Below are 16,207 nucleotides of genomic sequence, written 5' to 3' on the forward strand. Positions count from 1 at the left end.
ATTTTGAAGAAAAAATTTTTAATAGAATATATTTGTTGTTTTCAAGTCGGTTTCTATTTAACCTATAGTTGGAACCCTAACAAGTACTACCACTCCGGGTCAGAGTGGACCTGGGAACAATGGTAATTAAAGGGTGGCTCCACACTCCCCAAAGCCCACAAGCTGGGGCCTCACCACTGGATATAGTTTAAGGTCATATCCAGGACCAACCATCAATTTGGCATAAAACGCTTAATCTAAATCAATGAGCCATAACTTTTGCCAATTTTTAACATGCTAAAACGTTTAGATTTGTAAACTATAACCTAATAAAGAATGTAAAAAAAAAAAAAAAAAAAAAAAAAAAAGGGCGTATGCTTACATCGGCAGCAGCAAAAATCTTCTGAACTGCTGCTGAGATTTCAGGTCCAATACCATCGCCAGGAATGAGCGTCACTTTGTGGATCTAAAAATAAAATTTAAATTAATAACAAAATGTGTAAAGTTAGTATCGGATAAGAATTGACAAGTGAGAATTATTCTGCGAAATCTGAACTGCCAATCAAATGTGGGTAAGCTTTTTACAGTAAATGAACAAAAGAAAACCTTTTAAAATGAAAAAAAGATTACTGTCTTATGTGAATGAACCACAAGGTAAAAGAATTTAAAAAAAAAAAAAAAAAGATGTCAACAATCTGAGGAAAACGTTTCAAAAATTACAACTGATCAAAACTACGAAACCGACTTTGAACATAAGATACTTAATGGATCACTCTTCTTGGTGATGTGCAGATGCAAAAACTAAATGCGATTTTTCAAAAAAGAAACCTGGACTCTCTACAGACGCCACTCCAAGAGATTAAACCTGATACAACAAAGGCATCTCCGTCATCTAATGGGTATCTCTTGGAAAGACCATGTATCGAATTTTGAAGTATTAGAAAAGGCTAAAATGCCCAGTGCTGAAGAAATAATTGTAACAAACCAACTGAGATGGACAGGACATGTCACGCGCATGTCAGACAACGGACTACCAAAAGCAGTTTTCTTTGGTGAGCTTGAAGGTACATAACCCCTAGGCGCATTAAAACTGTACTATAAAGACATGTTCAAGAGAATTTGAAAAACACAAACCAACTCAATGACTGGAGAAGAAAAACTGAAGATCGGATAGATTGGAGAAGTTTGGTATCAGGCGCAGATTGCTGCTTGGGAAGCAAAAAGAGTGTGACTACGGGCGCCACTACCCGGATTTCCTGCCATCAGGTGTCACATCTGTGGACGGTGTTTCAGAGCTCCAATTGGACTCACATCACACCTTTGACACGGACACTAACCGACCTCCGCATCATTGTTGAAACCGATGGACTGCCCGAGAGAGAGAGAGATATTTTTCAAAAAAGACATCAGCCAAAGTACGTAGCCAAGGATAGTACCATAATACCGAGATACTCTTAACTTTAATAAGTTTGAGGTTAAACTGCAAAATATTTTGCACAGTATTAATGCTGGAGTCCCTCGAGGGTCCATCCTGGGCCTAACTCTCTGATCTACAATGAGCTCTCAAATCACATCCGAAGATTAGTCGTAGATATTTATGCTGACACTGCCATCTATGGCAACACTTCAAAGGCCAGCAATGAGCAAGATTTCTGATTCTCTCTCCTCTGATCTTGAGACCTTGAAGAGAGTTGTAGACAGACTTACCGAACAGAAAGAATTTGACCATAAAAATATACCTACTAGAAAGGAAAAAATAAACTATGCTTACCATCAAATTCTGAGAGACTAGATGGAGGTTTCGCATGTGACGAGAAGGTAAACAAGGTTTGTTTTGATAAAAGAAATACTAAAAATAATGTTTGCAATATGGAGTTTAATAATTAGAGAGAAGAAAGGCAATAGTGGTTATCAGTGATGCCCACAAAATGTTGAGATATTTAAAGAAATACAAAATTATGCCACCGTCTGTGAGGAAAGCAACTACAAATTCTTAACTGGATCCGCTTAAAAAAAATTAATAGGATCATTTAAAAAATAGATTGGGGATGAGCACCGGAAAACCTTAGCCAGTGTAGAGAATGAAAAAAAAAAAAAACTAAGCCAAAAGAGTTAGAAAAGGGAGATAAATGTAGGACAATCCATTCTACACTTACCAGTAACTGAATGTTAATCAATGCCTTTATCCGTTGCATCGTGTGATTAAAATTATTTAAATGTAAATAAATGAATGTATAAATTTGTATCATTTATAATTTCAATCTCATGACATCAAAGGTCAAACAAAAATTAAATTTAATGTATGGTTTAGAGGGGAGGGGGGGGGTCATTCTTGACCGGACCCTCTTAATAAGAAAAGAGAATTAATAGGACTCCCTTAAGGCAATATGCATAGACACAGAATTATTCCTAACAAATTTTGCATTTTTAGGTCTAACAGCCTAAAAATTGTTAATAGATACACACAAGTTTTTCATTAGTACAATTGAATTTAACCATTGAATATTTCAGCTGTAAGAAAAAAAAAAAATCTTAAGAAAATTTAAACAAAGATTCATTAAATGAATTCATAGCAGTCAGTCTGTTAAAATCTAAAAATAATCCAATGATAAAATATATAAATGAATATAAATTGTAAGTAGGCATAGATATTCATTGTATATTTAAAAAAAAGGGACAAGAGAAAAAAAAACTACAAGAAACAAATGAAAAAAAAAAAAAAATGCAGAAAAAGGAAAAAAAAAATGGGGGGGGAAAAAAAACAAAAACAAAGCAAAAAAAAAAAAAAATTAAACAATTGTGTCAGGTTTAAACATGTTACAAGTGCAACTGACTTTTCATTGAGAAATTGTCCTCAAAAGATTGTATTATACAAAGAATCGTGTAGTATGACGATTTTCTTAAACTAAATAACCTTGATTAATTAAAGAGAAACTAAAATCAGACGAATGGGACACAGAAAATCAATTGGAACAGACAATGCATAGCAGGTTCAGAACAAACCGCAGCATAAGAAAATCACTTAAACATGCCGTTTCTTCCTATTTCATCGACATCATCTCAAGCAGTGTGGTCTACATGCATTTGTAATAGATGAGTAAAAAAAATAAAATAAAAAAAAAGGCTGTATTAAAAGACTGATCATCTATGCGGCTTTAATACAGCAAAGTTTGTGTGAGAAATATTTTAATTATGGCCATCCATTTTCTCTAATAGGAATCGCATCAAACCGTCTTCAGAAGGGTTGCAACAAACCTATCTTTTCATACTTCTTAGTTCTAAAATATGTTTGTCTATATCTGCAAATCACATAACTAAACTGAATAAAGAGAGATATTGTGCATGAGAAAGACACAGGGAGTGACATAGTGAGTGACAGAGAGAGGGAGAGACATAGTGAGTGACAGAGAGAGTGACACACAGTGAATGACATACATACAGGGAGAGAAACAGAGACACAGTAAAAGAGATGGTGTAAGAAAAAGAAACTTAGCGAATGACAGTTGTTTTTAGAAGTTAATTTCCATAAACTTTGCCACTTTTGTATTAGACTCCAAATTTAAATCAGGCGACATGCATTTCACATTTGAACAATGAATACTTGACAATCTACATCTCGTCTTCAGTTTGCCTGGTACAGATAGGATAGCAGCTAAAACTGGTACAGAGAGGATAGCAGCTAAAACTGGGACAGATAGGATAGCAGCTAAAACTGGGACAGATAGGATAGCAGCTAAAACTGGGACAGATAGGATAGCAGCTAAAACTGGGACAGAGAGGATAGCAGCTAAAACTGGGACAGAGAGGATAGCAGCTAAAACTGGGACAGAGAGGATAGCAGCTAAAACTGGGACAGAGAGGATAGCAGCTAAAACTGGGACAGAGAGGATAGCAGCTAAAACTGGGACAGAGAGGATAGCAGCTAAAACTGGGACAGAGAGGATAGCAGCTAAAACTGGGACAGATAGGATAGCAGCTAAAACTGGGACAGATAGGATAGCAGCTAAAACTGGTACAGATAGGATAGCAGCTAAAACTGGGACAGATAGGATAGCAGCTAAAACTGGGACAGATAGGATAGCAGCTAAAACTGGGACTGATAGGATAGCAGCTAAAACTGGGACAGATAGGATAGCAGCTAAAACTGGTACAGAGAGGATAGCAGCTAAAACTGGGACAGAGAGGATAGCAGCTAAAACTGGGACAGAGAGGATAGCAACTAAAATTGGGACAAATAGGATAGCAGCTAAAACTGGTACAAATAGGATAGCAGCTAAAACTGGGACAGATAGGATAGCAGCTAAAACTGGGACAGATAGGATAGCAGCTAAAACTGGGACAGATAGGATAGCAGCTAAAACTGGGACAGATAGGATAGCAGCTAAAACTGGGACAGATAGGATAGCAGCTAAAACTGGGACAGATAGGATAGCAGCTAAAACTGGGACAGATAGGATAGCAGCTAAAACTGGGACAGATAGGATAGCAGCTAAAACTGGGACAGATAGGATAGCAGCTAAAACTGGGACAGATAGGATAGCAGCTAAAACTGGGACAGATAGGATAGCAGCTAAAACTGGTACAGAGAGGATAGCAGCTAAAACTGGGACAGATAGGATCGCAGCTAAAACTGGGACAGAGAGGATAGCAGCTAAAACTGGGACAGAGAGGATAGCAGCTAAAACTGGGACAGATAGGATAGCAGCTAAAACTGGGACAGATAGGATAGCAGCTAAAACTGGGACAGATAGGATAGCAGCTAAAACTGGGACAGAGAGGATAGTAGCTAAAACTGGGACAGATAGGATAGCAGCTAAAACTGGGACAGATAGGATAGCAGCTAAAACTGGGACAGATAGGATAGCAGCTAAAACTGGTACAGAGAGGATAGCAGCTAAAACTGGGACAGATAGGATCGCAGCTAAAACTGGGACAGATAGGATCGCAGCTAAAACTGGGACAGAGAGGATAGCAGCTAAAACTGGGACAGATAGGATAGCAGCTAAAACTGGTACAGATAGGATAGCAGCTAAAACTGGTACAGATAAGATAGCAGCTAAAACTGGGACAGATAGGATAGCAGCTAAAACTGGGACAGATAGGATAGCAGCTAAAACTGGGACAGATAGGATAGCAGCTAAAACTGGGACAGAGAGGATAGCAGCTAAAACTGGGACAGGTAGGATAGCAGCTAAAACTGGGACAGATAGGATAGCAGCTAAAACTGGGACAGATAGGATAGCAGCTAAAACTGGGACAGATAGGATAGCAGCTAAAACTGGGACAGATAGGATAGCAGCTAAAACTGGGACAGATAGGATAGTAGCTAAAACTCAAATATACATGTGGCACATATCTCTTTTGTAGATAAAAAAAATACAAACCTGACTTGATAAATTTTGGCTTTGTGGTGGTTTGAAGATATTCTAAAAAAGAAAAAAAAATGATTATGAAAAACTAAGAAAAGATGGATGTTTATTTGAGGAAAATTTCACAAATGTATCCCTTCAACTAACATCAAAGTGTATGGTCTACACAAGGACAATCTGAAAATGTCACTGATGCAATCATTAATAAAATTAAAAATCTTTCCTTCAATACAACCATACTCGATGCAAATAAACTTTTAGTGTATGAGTGACTTGTCCACCAACTTTCTATTAGGAGTGTCTAACAGTTTTTGTTTAATGACCATTCAATTCAATATGTGGGGACAGTTTTTGTTTAATGACCGTTCAATATGTGGGGACAGTTTAGTAAACATCTCATCAGTAGGAGGTATGATCCTTAACCCTTTATCGCCAAATTGTACTTTCAAAAAAATTTCTGATAGCTTGTCAGCCCAACTATTCTTCAAAGTGCAGGGCTATGCATGATTCAACAAGTGAACGAGGGGTTTGTTTATATTTGTGCGTCAGTTGCACGTTAACTTGCGTTACGTGTGGTTTCAGGATTAAGAAATTTATTGCATAAAAAAAGTTGAAACTCAATCAGTCACAACTTACACCCACTTTGAGAGGTTTCTTAAATCTCACAAGATAAACATGAAAATAACAATGCACTTGTTGACACCGTTGATAAAAGAATGCGACTCACAATTTTCCAACTTCTTTTCTAAGCATGCATTAATAAAATTAAATCAACCATAATGCATCTTCATTTCTCTATAAATAGGTAACATCTTAATAGTCTATGGAGGATCCTATACAGAACAATATTTTCTGTTTTTTAAAAACTTTTTCAAAAGTAAGATGTCATTTTTTTTTTTTTTAAAGTTCAGATTTTCCAATTATATAAAAAATATTGCAACAGCTTTGACTAGTCGTAAAATAAGTTTAAATATATTTTAATTTGTCCAGATTTCGTATATATCATTAGAGTCATGATTTCAAAAGTAATAAAAAAAAAAAAAAAAAAGTATTTAGGTGCTATCAGCTAGAATCGAAACCGAAATCAAAACTATAACATTCAAAGCTGTTGACGTTACCACTGTACCAACGTGACACGCATATGAACTGATTAAAAATAAACTAAGATGAATGTACAAAATGTATAACGATTTTTTTAATTTTGACCCCTTTTTGACCCCTTAAAAACTATTTTAACCCATAAAAGAACGGTCCATAAAAAATCCAATCATTTGAGGCCTCTAGCACCACTCTGCAACTTAGTTTCGGAAGAGATAGAAAATATGAAGACAGATACTGTGAGTTTTATAAATTAAATTTAGAACCATTTTTACAGGGACACTGTACCAGTTCACATTATATTTCAATTTTTGCATATAAGTATTGTAACCCAACCTGGGCTTAAATGTACCACTTAGGATTAATGCCAAAGTCCTGATGGTTACACCTTTAACTGTCTAGTGGTGGACCAGACTCACTGGAAGATACTGCTCAGATGCTTGGAATGCACAAAATATCCATGACCCTAAGTCTGTGCGGCAACACTTTACTTTGGCTGGCTGTACGTTGCTTCAACGTCATGCTCAGTTCTCTTCCCACAATGGCCTGGTCTGTGTCTTCACTGTCTGGGCATCAGGGTAGACCTGAAATCAACTGCATCTAATTCGACAAGCAATCAACAAACCACTGGTCATTTTTCTTAAAAAAATTTATTCACTGAAAGTTACAAAACTCTGAATGTTCATAAATTTCTGATTCTAAATACAAATGTTCTGGAACTGGCAGCTTCCATTGGTAAAGCCAGGGCTCGTCTCTTCAGTGTAGATTCAGGAGCTTAGGGTGTTTCTCTGACTGGTGTGAAAACCCCAGGTAGTTGGCAGAGCGTGTCCTCGAGGCTATTTTTGCCTTTCATTATATAGAGAATGAAGTGGGCTTAACGCTGCCTCTGACCCACAGAATTTCATTTCACAATTATCAGAAAACCAATCTCGGGCAATTTTTGAAATTCAGCTTTAAATTTATTTTTTCCTTTTCTTCTTCCTCATATCTATCTCTGACTGCCCCTCAACAGGAAGGTCAATCGCCTTCACCCTCCATTGGGTCTACTTTTCACCATCACTCATGCAGGAGATTCCCACCTCTTGCTTTGGTCCTGGATATGACCTTAAACTATATCCGATGGGGAGGCCCCAGCATACATGCTTTGGGGAGTGGGGAGCCATCCTTTAATTGCCATTGTTCCCAGGTCCACATTAACCTGGAGTGGTGGTACCTGTTAGGGTCCAAACTATGGGTTAAATAGAAACCGACTTGAAAAAACATTCTATTAAAAAAAAAAGATTTTCCTCAAAATCACTGGATTTGGCATTAAATAACCTGAAAAGGGTTGATATGCCGTAAAACAAAAACCAACTTGTTGCTTTATTTGCATAACCAAGGGTTTTCCCCCAAATGCCATTTCGTAGGAGTAAAAAAATAATTTGGATTTGAGGATAATCAAATTCCCGAACAATAGACACTTGAATTTATATCCACCATCTTATTTTTCTTTATCCAAAGAAACTCATAATATCTGGCCTATATTTTAGGTGATCCACAAATATCTTGACCACCCAAGAAACAAGGCAAACTGCTTTTCTTAACGAGGGTAGTATTTAGATGGAACTTGTCAAATTGCCAAAAGGCAGCATTTCTAACATTTTTGGAGATGTCTTTATATTCCAAACACCAACGTTTTCAGCTAGTGTTTTTTTTATGGTCGTTTATGTCAGTACAAATTATTATGAAAGAAAACAGATTTCTTCTTTATCAATATCCACAAATAAATTCTGCATGTATTAAATCAATATCATAATGACCTTTACCAATTTCCCATCATAATCATTATTGTTACATCCAACAACACTGTCACAGTACAGTCAGGGAAGCAGGAAATCAGGAGAGAATTCAAAGTCTTATAATCAGAGGAAAGAAACTTTTAGAGTAAAAACCTTTCTAACATCTCTTTAGTGAAGGGATGGGATTTTGCTGATTGTTGGGTTAGTCGTGGATACATATATTCTTAAGTGAAAACAAATTAGAGCACATTCTATTAAAATACGTGCAAAACAGGCACAGGAATGCAACATGTAGTGATGGTACAGGTGTTGGAGCTTGGTTGATAGTGTGGAACATATTAGATTGGAGACTTTTAGACCCTGTCTAAAAGGGAGACACTTGTAAATCCCAGATGTGGCAACAATACTCCATGAATGGTGAATGGTGGATTTGTAGAGTTACAGAATACTCTCCGGTAGGAGTAATTTTCTAGCAAGGTAGAGGGAGACCACTTTCTTCTTTGCAGCATCAATTTATTTGTATCAACTGTTAAGAATGTGAAGAGATCTCAAGTAACGTATTATTAGTTGTGTTAATGTTTTTATTGTAGTTGTTGAAAAGCTTACTGTCGGCAGCCGTTTATGCTGCGATTCTACTACAAAGTGGAAGAGTTATTTTCTAAGGTTTCAACCCTTTCCTTAAAAATATGCACATTCGTTTTTTCGTTGCATCATCAGCAAATATACCCCGAGACAATTTTATCTGGGAGGTCGTTTATGAATATCAGGAATGATAAAAGTCCAAGGATCAATCCCCTGGGCTACCCGTATTTATATCATGCTAAGCAAGTATATTAGAGAGGATTTCTGGTAGAAACTAGTTTATACAAACATACGAGAGTTATTCCAAAAATAATGCCTCCTATTTTTTATTTTTTTATTTTTTTTTAAATTCCACTTGAAGGGATCAGAGGGGATTACAAATTGTATTGTTATGCTTGAACTTATGCATTCATGACCTGAAAGTTTCATCTTTGTTGAAGATATTGACGGTGTGAGGCTCTAAGAAAGAAAGCAACCTTTGTCATGGACATGCATTAAAAACAGATGCGTCATTGAACTCCTGGCAAAAATGCATTAAGAATGGTGGTGACTATGTAGAAAAATAGATGTGGGAATAAAAAAGGTGCTCGTTTTAATATTACCACTCCTGTCTTTGTAGCGCTTCATCATTTTGAGTTTTGAAAAAAAAAAAAAATTAAGAAAATTAGGTTTTACGAAAAAAAAAAAGTGAAGCATGCATCATCCCCTGTGAGTGAATAAGGCATTAAAAAAAAAAAAAAAAAAAGATAAATTCAATATTGCCCCCCCCATTTAGCCCCAAAGGTTCAAGGGATGTTAAATCCTGGTGAAAATGAACAAACGGTGCAGTTTTAGGCCTTAACATATGTAAATTTGAGTTCTGCACCATGCAAAAAACAAAACAAAAAAAAAACAAAAAAAAAAAACAAACAGTATTAACCATATAATATCTGACAAGAAAATATGAATTAACATGCATAAAAATTTTATTTTTCTTGTTATCAAACAATTTTGATTTCTCAATTGTTTGCTATACTGCACGATTAACAACACGTCCTTATCACTGTTGTCATTTATCCTAACTAATATAACAGAAAATGTTAAGATAACATATCGAAAAGAAGACAACGTATTAATGTATATGTTTATCGGCCACACAAAAACTGACCTACATACATCTGCTTGGAGGATAAAATAAGCCTCAATGTAATAATTATAATGAAGAACTATTAATAGAAAAAAATAAATAAATAAAATAAAAAATGTACAAAGTAAAAAGTATAAAAACTTTTGAAACCAGCTTTTGCACAAATAAAAGGGTTTTTACTTTGCACATATCTATATTTAGAAAAGTAAGTGTATGTGTGTGTAATATATATATATATATATATATATATATATATATATATATATATATATCCTGACTAAACTACTATCAATTTTTAGTCTATAGACTCGAGATTTGACATACGGGGTATTGAGATTTGGGAAAATCTTTAATCTGTTTTCGGATAGAAGTTTGGCTGCCAAGGGGTCAAAGTTTAACAATTTAACCCTTGAAAACTACCAAATTCCTCCACCAATTTTGGGTCTAAACACTTGAAATTTTAGATGTAGGTTACTTGGACATGGATCAAACTTTTTACTTTGATTTGAACCCGAAACAATAAATGTTAAGGGGTCAAAGTTAAAAAAAATTTACCTTTGCAGTCTCTAGCAAACTATTCAGCCAATTATGGGTTTAAACAATTGAAATTTTACATAAAGGGTATTCAGACATGCAGCAAGCTTTTTAATCAGTTTCTGGGCAAAAATTTGGCTGCCAAGAGGTCAAAGTTGAAAGCGTTGACTGTTGCAGACTTTACCAAACTCCTCCGCTAATTTTAGGTCTGAACACTTTAAATTTTAGATGTGGATTACTTGGACAACAGTCAAACATACATACATACATACATACATACATACATACATACATACACACAAACTTATGAACAGGGCAGAGCCCGAGCAAAGCCGAGCTAAACTGCTAGTATATGTATATATATTTCAGATCTATTATCGATTTATTTATTTTTTTATTAGCGATTCTGTAGCATTTAATTGTTACGCATGACTAAGCATTGAGGGAGTTACCCACTCTGTTTTTATTTTCGTCGCCCCTTTTATTTGGGACTTCTTTTTTTATTTTTTTATTTATTAAGCATTTGAATAAATTATAAAACTTTTCATTAAATATTTTTTTGTGCACAAAAGTTATCCATAAACACGTGTTTCTGGGTATCTACCGTCTTCAGCATGGCTAAACATTTGACAAGGATTGAACTCGTAACAGCTCAATCATCAGCCTGATGTTTTTACCAGCAAGCCACGATACCTTGTCAAATTTTATGGACAGTTTTTATCACTTAAAATCTATTGATTTATTTTTTATTAGCGATTTTGTGGTAATTGTCATGTTGGTATTTAAATATTTGAATAAAATATTCAAATGTTTAGTAAATAAAATATATTTAATATTTTTGATAAATATTCTTTTATACCTACAGACATTAATGTTTCATGCTGACGCAGTCATTAGCATACAAAGTGATTATTACTTCCGATCAAGAGATTCAAACAGTCACAAAGTCGTCATCGACTTCAGACTGGTATTCTACCTCAAGGCTACCAGAAATTAACACAAGAATGGAGGTAAATTAAGTACCTAGAAATGCCAATTCTGCAAGTATATATAGTAAACAGTTATAGAGTATTCAACGACTGGAAGTTCTTCATTCTCCTCCTTAAGTTACTTTTTTCTTTTGTTTGTTCTATTTTTTTTTTTTTTTAAATTTAATCATGTTACCAAGCAAACAAAATAAAAACACCTTTTTCAAAAGAAGGGCCAAATAAGATCTTAAAAAAATAGGCATCTGTCTGATACGATGCTCAGTGTTCCTCGTCTAACTCTTTCTTGAATAGATTTATTTTTTTATTTATTTTTTTTTAATTCATCATTTTTCCATCACATTCACTTCAGCAGTCACCAAAATACCACATTTACTCTATGGACTGCCCTATTAAAATATCTGCAACATTTTCAAATTAATTTTATTTGCAGATTCAAATGCAATTGATTTTCTTACAATTGATTATCCAGCACTTTTAATCCAGACAAAATCATGAGGGAATTTGATAACTGCTGCCAAACTAGTTTACTAAACAGCCAACAGATGGCTCTGCATGTCGTACTTCAATTTATTATTTGCACTGCACCTGCTGGTGGCAATCATCCTTTGGTTTGAAAAATCTTAGTTGACTTAAATTTAACCCTAGCTGCATCTTTACAGGTAAATTCAAGTGGTAATTAACAAGTAAACCCGACGGTTTATTTCCATTGAAGTTTAAGTTTTGAATACTCCCTGGTGGTTTAGAGATATTGTAAGTGCAAAATAATTAGTGGGTTAGGAATTCTTTCTGAATTTGTTTGAGGTGATTGTCTGACTTGCTATTTGCTTCATCGATTCCCCTGGCAATTGAAATAGTTTCATCTGGAAAGAATGAAACTAGAAAAAGGCATGTTTTATCCGCAAACTTTACGTGATGGGATGGAAATACCTGTAGCATATCTTCCACTATAATAAAGACCAACGTGTATTTATGTGCGTGTAATATGCCAGGTATCGTCAATAAGTTTCCAGACTTTTGTACAGACATTTAAAATTGTTGTAAACTCTTGAAAATTCAGTATATTATTATCATATGAGATGACTGACCAATTTTTATGATTTCAAGTTCAAATGAACAGCTACAGCAGGAATTGGAATACACCCTACTAAAGCCTGATTGTCACAGCTGGTGAAATTTAAAAAATGCAATCTAGGCATGAGGACACTTTAGAAGAACGAGATGCAATTAAATTCTGTTTTAAACTTGGAAAAAATGCCACAGAAACGTATGGAACGCTTCAGACTGCTTTTGGACCATCTTGCATGAATCAAGCATTAGGTTTTGAGTGGTATAGGAGATTCACGAAAGGCAGGGAATCTGAGGAATGATGGCAGGTGTGGAAGAAATAAGGAAGCCAGAACACCAGAGTTGATTAGCCAAATAAAGAATTTCATGCATGTCAGTGTGGGAACTGTATGCACAATTATTCGCAGGGAACTGAGGATGCAGAAGATTTGTGCATTGTTTGTCTCAAGGGTACTTCATCCTTATTACAGACTATTTGATCAAGATGGGCATCAAAACAGTTCCTCACTCTCCCTATAGTGCAGACCTTGCTCCCTGTGACTTCTGGTTATTCCCTAAGCTCAAGGAAAACCTTAGAGGCTGTCGTTATGAGACAATTGAGGAGATGAAAGAGGCTGTGACGAGAGTCATTGACAAGATCACACAAGAGGACTTCTATGGTTACTCTCAGAAATTGTTGAAACGATACAAGTGCATTGCAGCCGGAGGAGATTACTTCAAATGGGACTAGAGTTTCAAATGTGTACCATCAATAAAAGTGGCCATATGAAAAAAATGTCTGGAAACTTATTGAAGGCACCTCGTATATTATTCAAGGACAAAGCAAAGGCAACCTGCTATAAAATTAGCAACTATAATTGTGCTTGGGTTATACTACCCGTAAAATGATCCGTTGCAAGTACGATTGTACGCAGCAGATAATTTATTATTTTTTTTATTATTAACAAAAAGGATTTGCTTCGTTGAAATAATTAGGATTTAAAAAAAAAAATCAAAACATTTTTCTTTTCATTTTTAATATAACTGATGTTTAATCAAATCCATTTTAAAAATGAAAATGCAGAAAAATCCCTAAATACTTTACAGAGTACGTACTTTTCACGGAACGAAGATGTCATATTCTAAAAATTATGTAAATTGATCAAGTAGTTTTTTTAACTTTGTTCTGATCCGCCACGTTTCATAAATGAAGATGAGACAATTAGCTTACAAGTTCCTATTAAAATCGCTAACAATCAAAAATGATTTTCTATACAAAAATAAAACTACTTGATCAATTTACGTGATTTTTAGAATGTGAGATCGTTACGTGACCGGTGGGTGCGGACTGCGGCGGTGCGCCGGTGGTGCGGCGCCTGCGGCGGTGCGTAGAAATATCATTTTGTGGGGTTTGTACTAATACTGTACACAGATTCGTAAAAAGTTGTCAAACAAATATAACCAATAAATGTTATCGAAGGCAACATAAGTTACTTTTTTACCTGTTTTTAGTGTTTTTATTTTATGTAAAATAAATATTCGGTTCGAAAAAACGAGTAAAGTTGGACGCTACTGGAGAACAAAAGATGGCCTCGATGTCTTTGAAGACTCGATAATCACTTCAAAATAAGAAATAAAACAAAATGATGGTGGAAACCCACCCAATAACTGTCACGGTAACATTCGTACCTTTCAACCATTTGACAAGTTATTTTTGAGATAAGGATTGACAATTTGAATTACTATTTTTATTTTGAGTGTTAATATTCACAACATTTTGACTGATGCAACCTCCGACCTTCATGTGCATTTTTTTTTTTAACTTAGAAACATTTTGAACCTGATATTTGAGTTCGACTCTGAGGTGGGTGGGGTGGGGGGGAAATGCACCCAAAAGCCAGAGGATACTTTGGCCGTTACGTGATGTTAATTGGCCTTTGTGAGCAACGTGTAGTATCAGTCTTGATATGTTGTTATCGATCAGTAGAAGAGAAATCAATCTAAACCGAAACAATTTTTGTTCCAATCCAGAGAGATCCTTTTGGGGAGCTAGATTTCTCTCAATAAAATCCGACCCTCTTGTCTTCATGGAGGAGACAAGTAAATGAGAATAGTAGTCCGAATGATACAACTTTGACAGTTTTTTTTTTTTTTTTTTTTTTTTTAATGAAGATTTGTTTAAGTTAATAATTACAACATTGGAAATATTTTGAAAAGAATTTCCCAGAAGAGAAAGGGCACCTTGGAATTAGGAATGAATGGAGATTTCGTTTTGGGATAATTCCATGGATGGATCGAACGTTGAAAGAAGAAGAAAAACAAAGAACCATTCAGCAAAATAATTTTATTTATGTTAAAACGATTTTATTTTAAATTTAAATATCGTATGTTATTATTTTCGCAAAACCGGATACAACAAGGATAATTAATTCGTTCGCTTTATTTTTGTTCTTTCTCTCCATTTAAGCTATTAGATTACTTTTAAACAAAAGATAGAAAAAAAAAAAGAAACAAAGGGGGGGGGGAAGAATATTAACTCAAGAAATTATAATTAAAAAAAAAAATCTGGATCAAATATACAAGTTTACACAAAGAAAATAAATAAATAATAAAATGCCGAGTTCTTTCGTACGAACACGTCTTTGCTGCTTACAACGCGCGCGTGTGTAGTCAGGTATGGCGTTTAGAGAAGAAAATAAAAGATAAGTAAAAATATAAACACAATGGCTAAATGCCAACGAAATACATTGTATTTGAGTGTTGATAATAATAATAAACCAGTATTTTTACCTGAGAAATGGCCGAACCAAGCCGACCAACAGTGCGAAACAGACGTGCAACCATTTTGCTTGTGTGACCTTTTTAAAGACCTTGCAGCAAACAGGAAGGTCATTCACGCATGCGCGTTCGGTGCGTTGACACCGAAACTTTTCCGAAAATTAAATTTATCATTAAAATTATTTAAACACCGAATTCATATCCATCTATTTCTTTATAAATTTAAATATGTTTATACGTACAGTATTTGATAATAGAAGAGTTAATTGATCCTTATGAATTTTGAAACACAGCTGCTAGAGGCGTTAGGGGTCCAATTGTGGGTTAGATTTAGTTTAACTTAGTTTTAAAGCAAAGAGGTAGGGTGAAGGGAGATTGACCGGTTTCTGAATTCATGACAAAGACAAGAGCACAGGTCGAAACTCCTTCCCTAATAAGAAAAAATAAATAAATAAATAAATAAAATAAAAAAAGAAGACATCAGCAAATAGAAATGACTCGAGAACAATTACAAACATTTAAAATAATTTTTATTAACCAGAAAAAGATAATGTTTTTGTGTGCTGCTGCTATATATGCAAGTAACAGTTCTTCTTGAATGTGCACTATCATCCCATGTACGTGAAATTAAAAAGATTGGTGTCCATTAATAATGTGGTGAAATGTGTATTTTTATAAGACAAGAATTCTGGAATATCATTCAAGTGGAAAAAGAATGTCGCATAATTGTGAATGCGAAACGGGATCCTGGGCAACGCCAGGGACCCTTGTTCAGATAGATGAAGGTGAGAGAGGATGAGGTATTGTGGGGTGGAGTATGGTGACACTTAATCAAGGAAAGACATATGTTCATGAAATTCGGATGTTCATGAAATTCAAATGTTCATGAAATTTGTAGTGGACTGGTGGATAAAAAGAGAAAATCAATTC

General features: G+C 35.0%; 1 protein-coding gene across 1 annotated transcript in view; it reads right to left on the bottom strand.

Moving 5' to 3' along the window:
* The window catches only part of LOC145297808 (putative isocitrate dehydrogenase [NAD] subunit alpha, mitochondrial), a 35,307-nt gene extending 19,888 nt beyond the window's left edge, over nt 1-15,419 (bottom strand). Inside the window, exons 1-3 of the mRNA XM_080144121.1 lie at nt 15,290-15,419; nt 5,364-5,405; nt 362-445 (exon numbers count right to left, since the gene is read on the bottom strand). Of these exons, the coding sequence (XP_080000247.1) occupies nt 362-445; nt 5,364-5,405; nt 15,290-15,343 (180 nt within the window). The 5' untranslated portion in view covers nt 15,344-15,419. The remainder of the gene's footprint in view (nt 1-361; nt 446-5,363; nt 5,406-15,289) is intronic.
* Nucleotides 15,420-16,207: the final 788 nt, after the last annotated feature.

The sequence above is a fragment of the Euprymna scolopes genome, chromosome 18 (assembly GCF_053919585.1).
Source record: "Euprymna scolopes isolate OS-2025 chromosome 18, ASM5391958v1, whole genome shotgun sequence".
NCBI lineage: Eukaryota > Metazoa > Mollusca > Cephalopoda > Sepiida > Sepiolidae > Euprymna > Euprymna scolopes.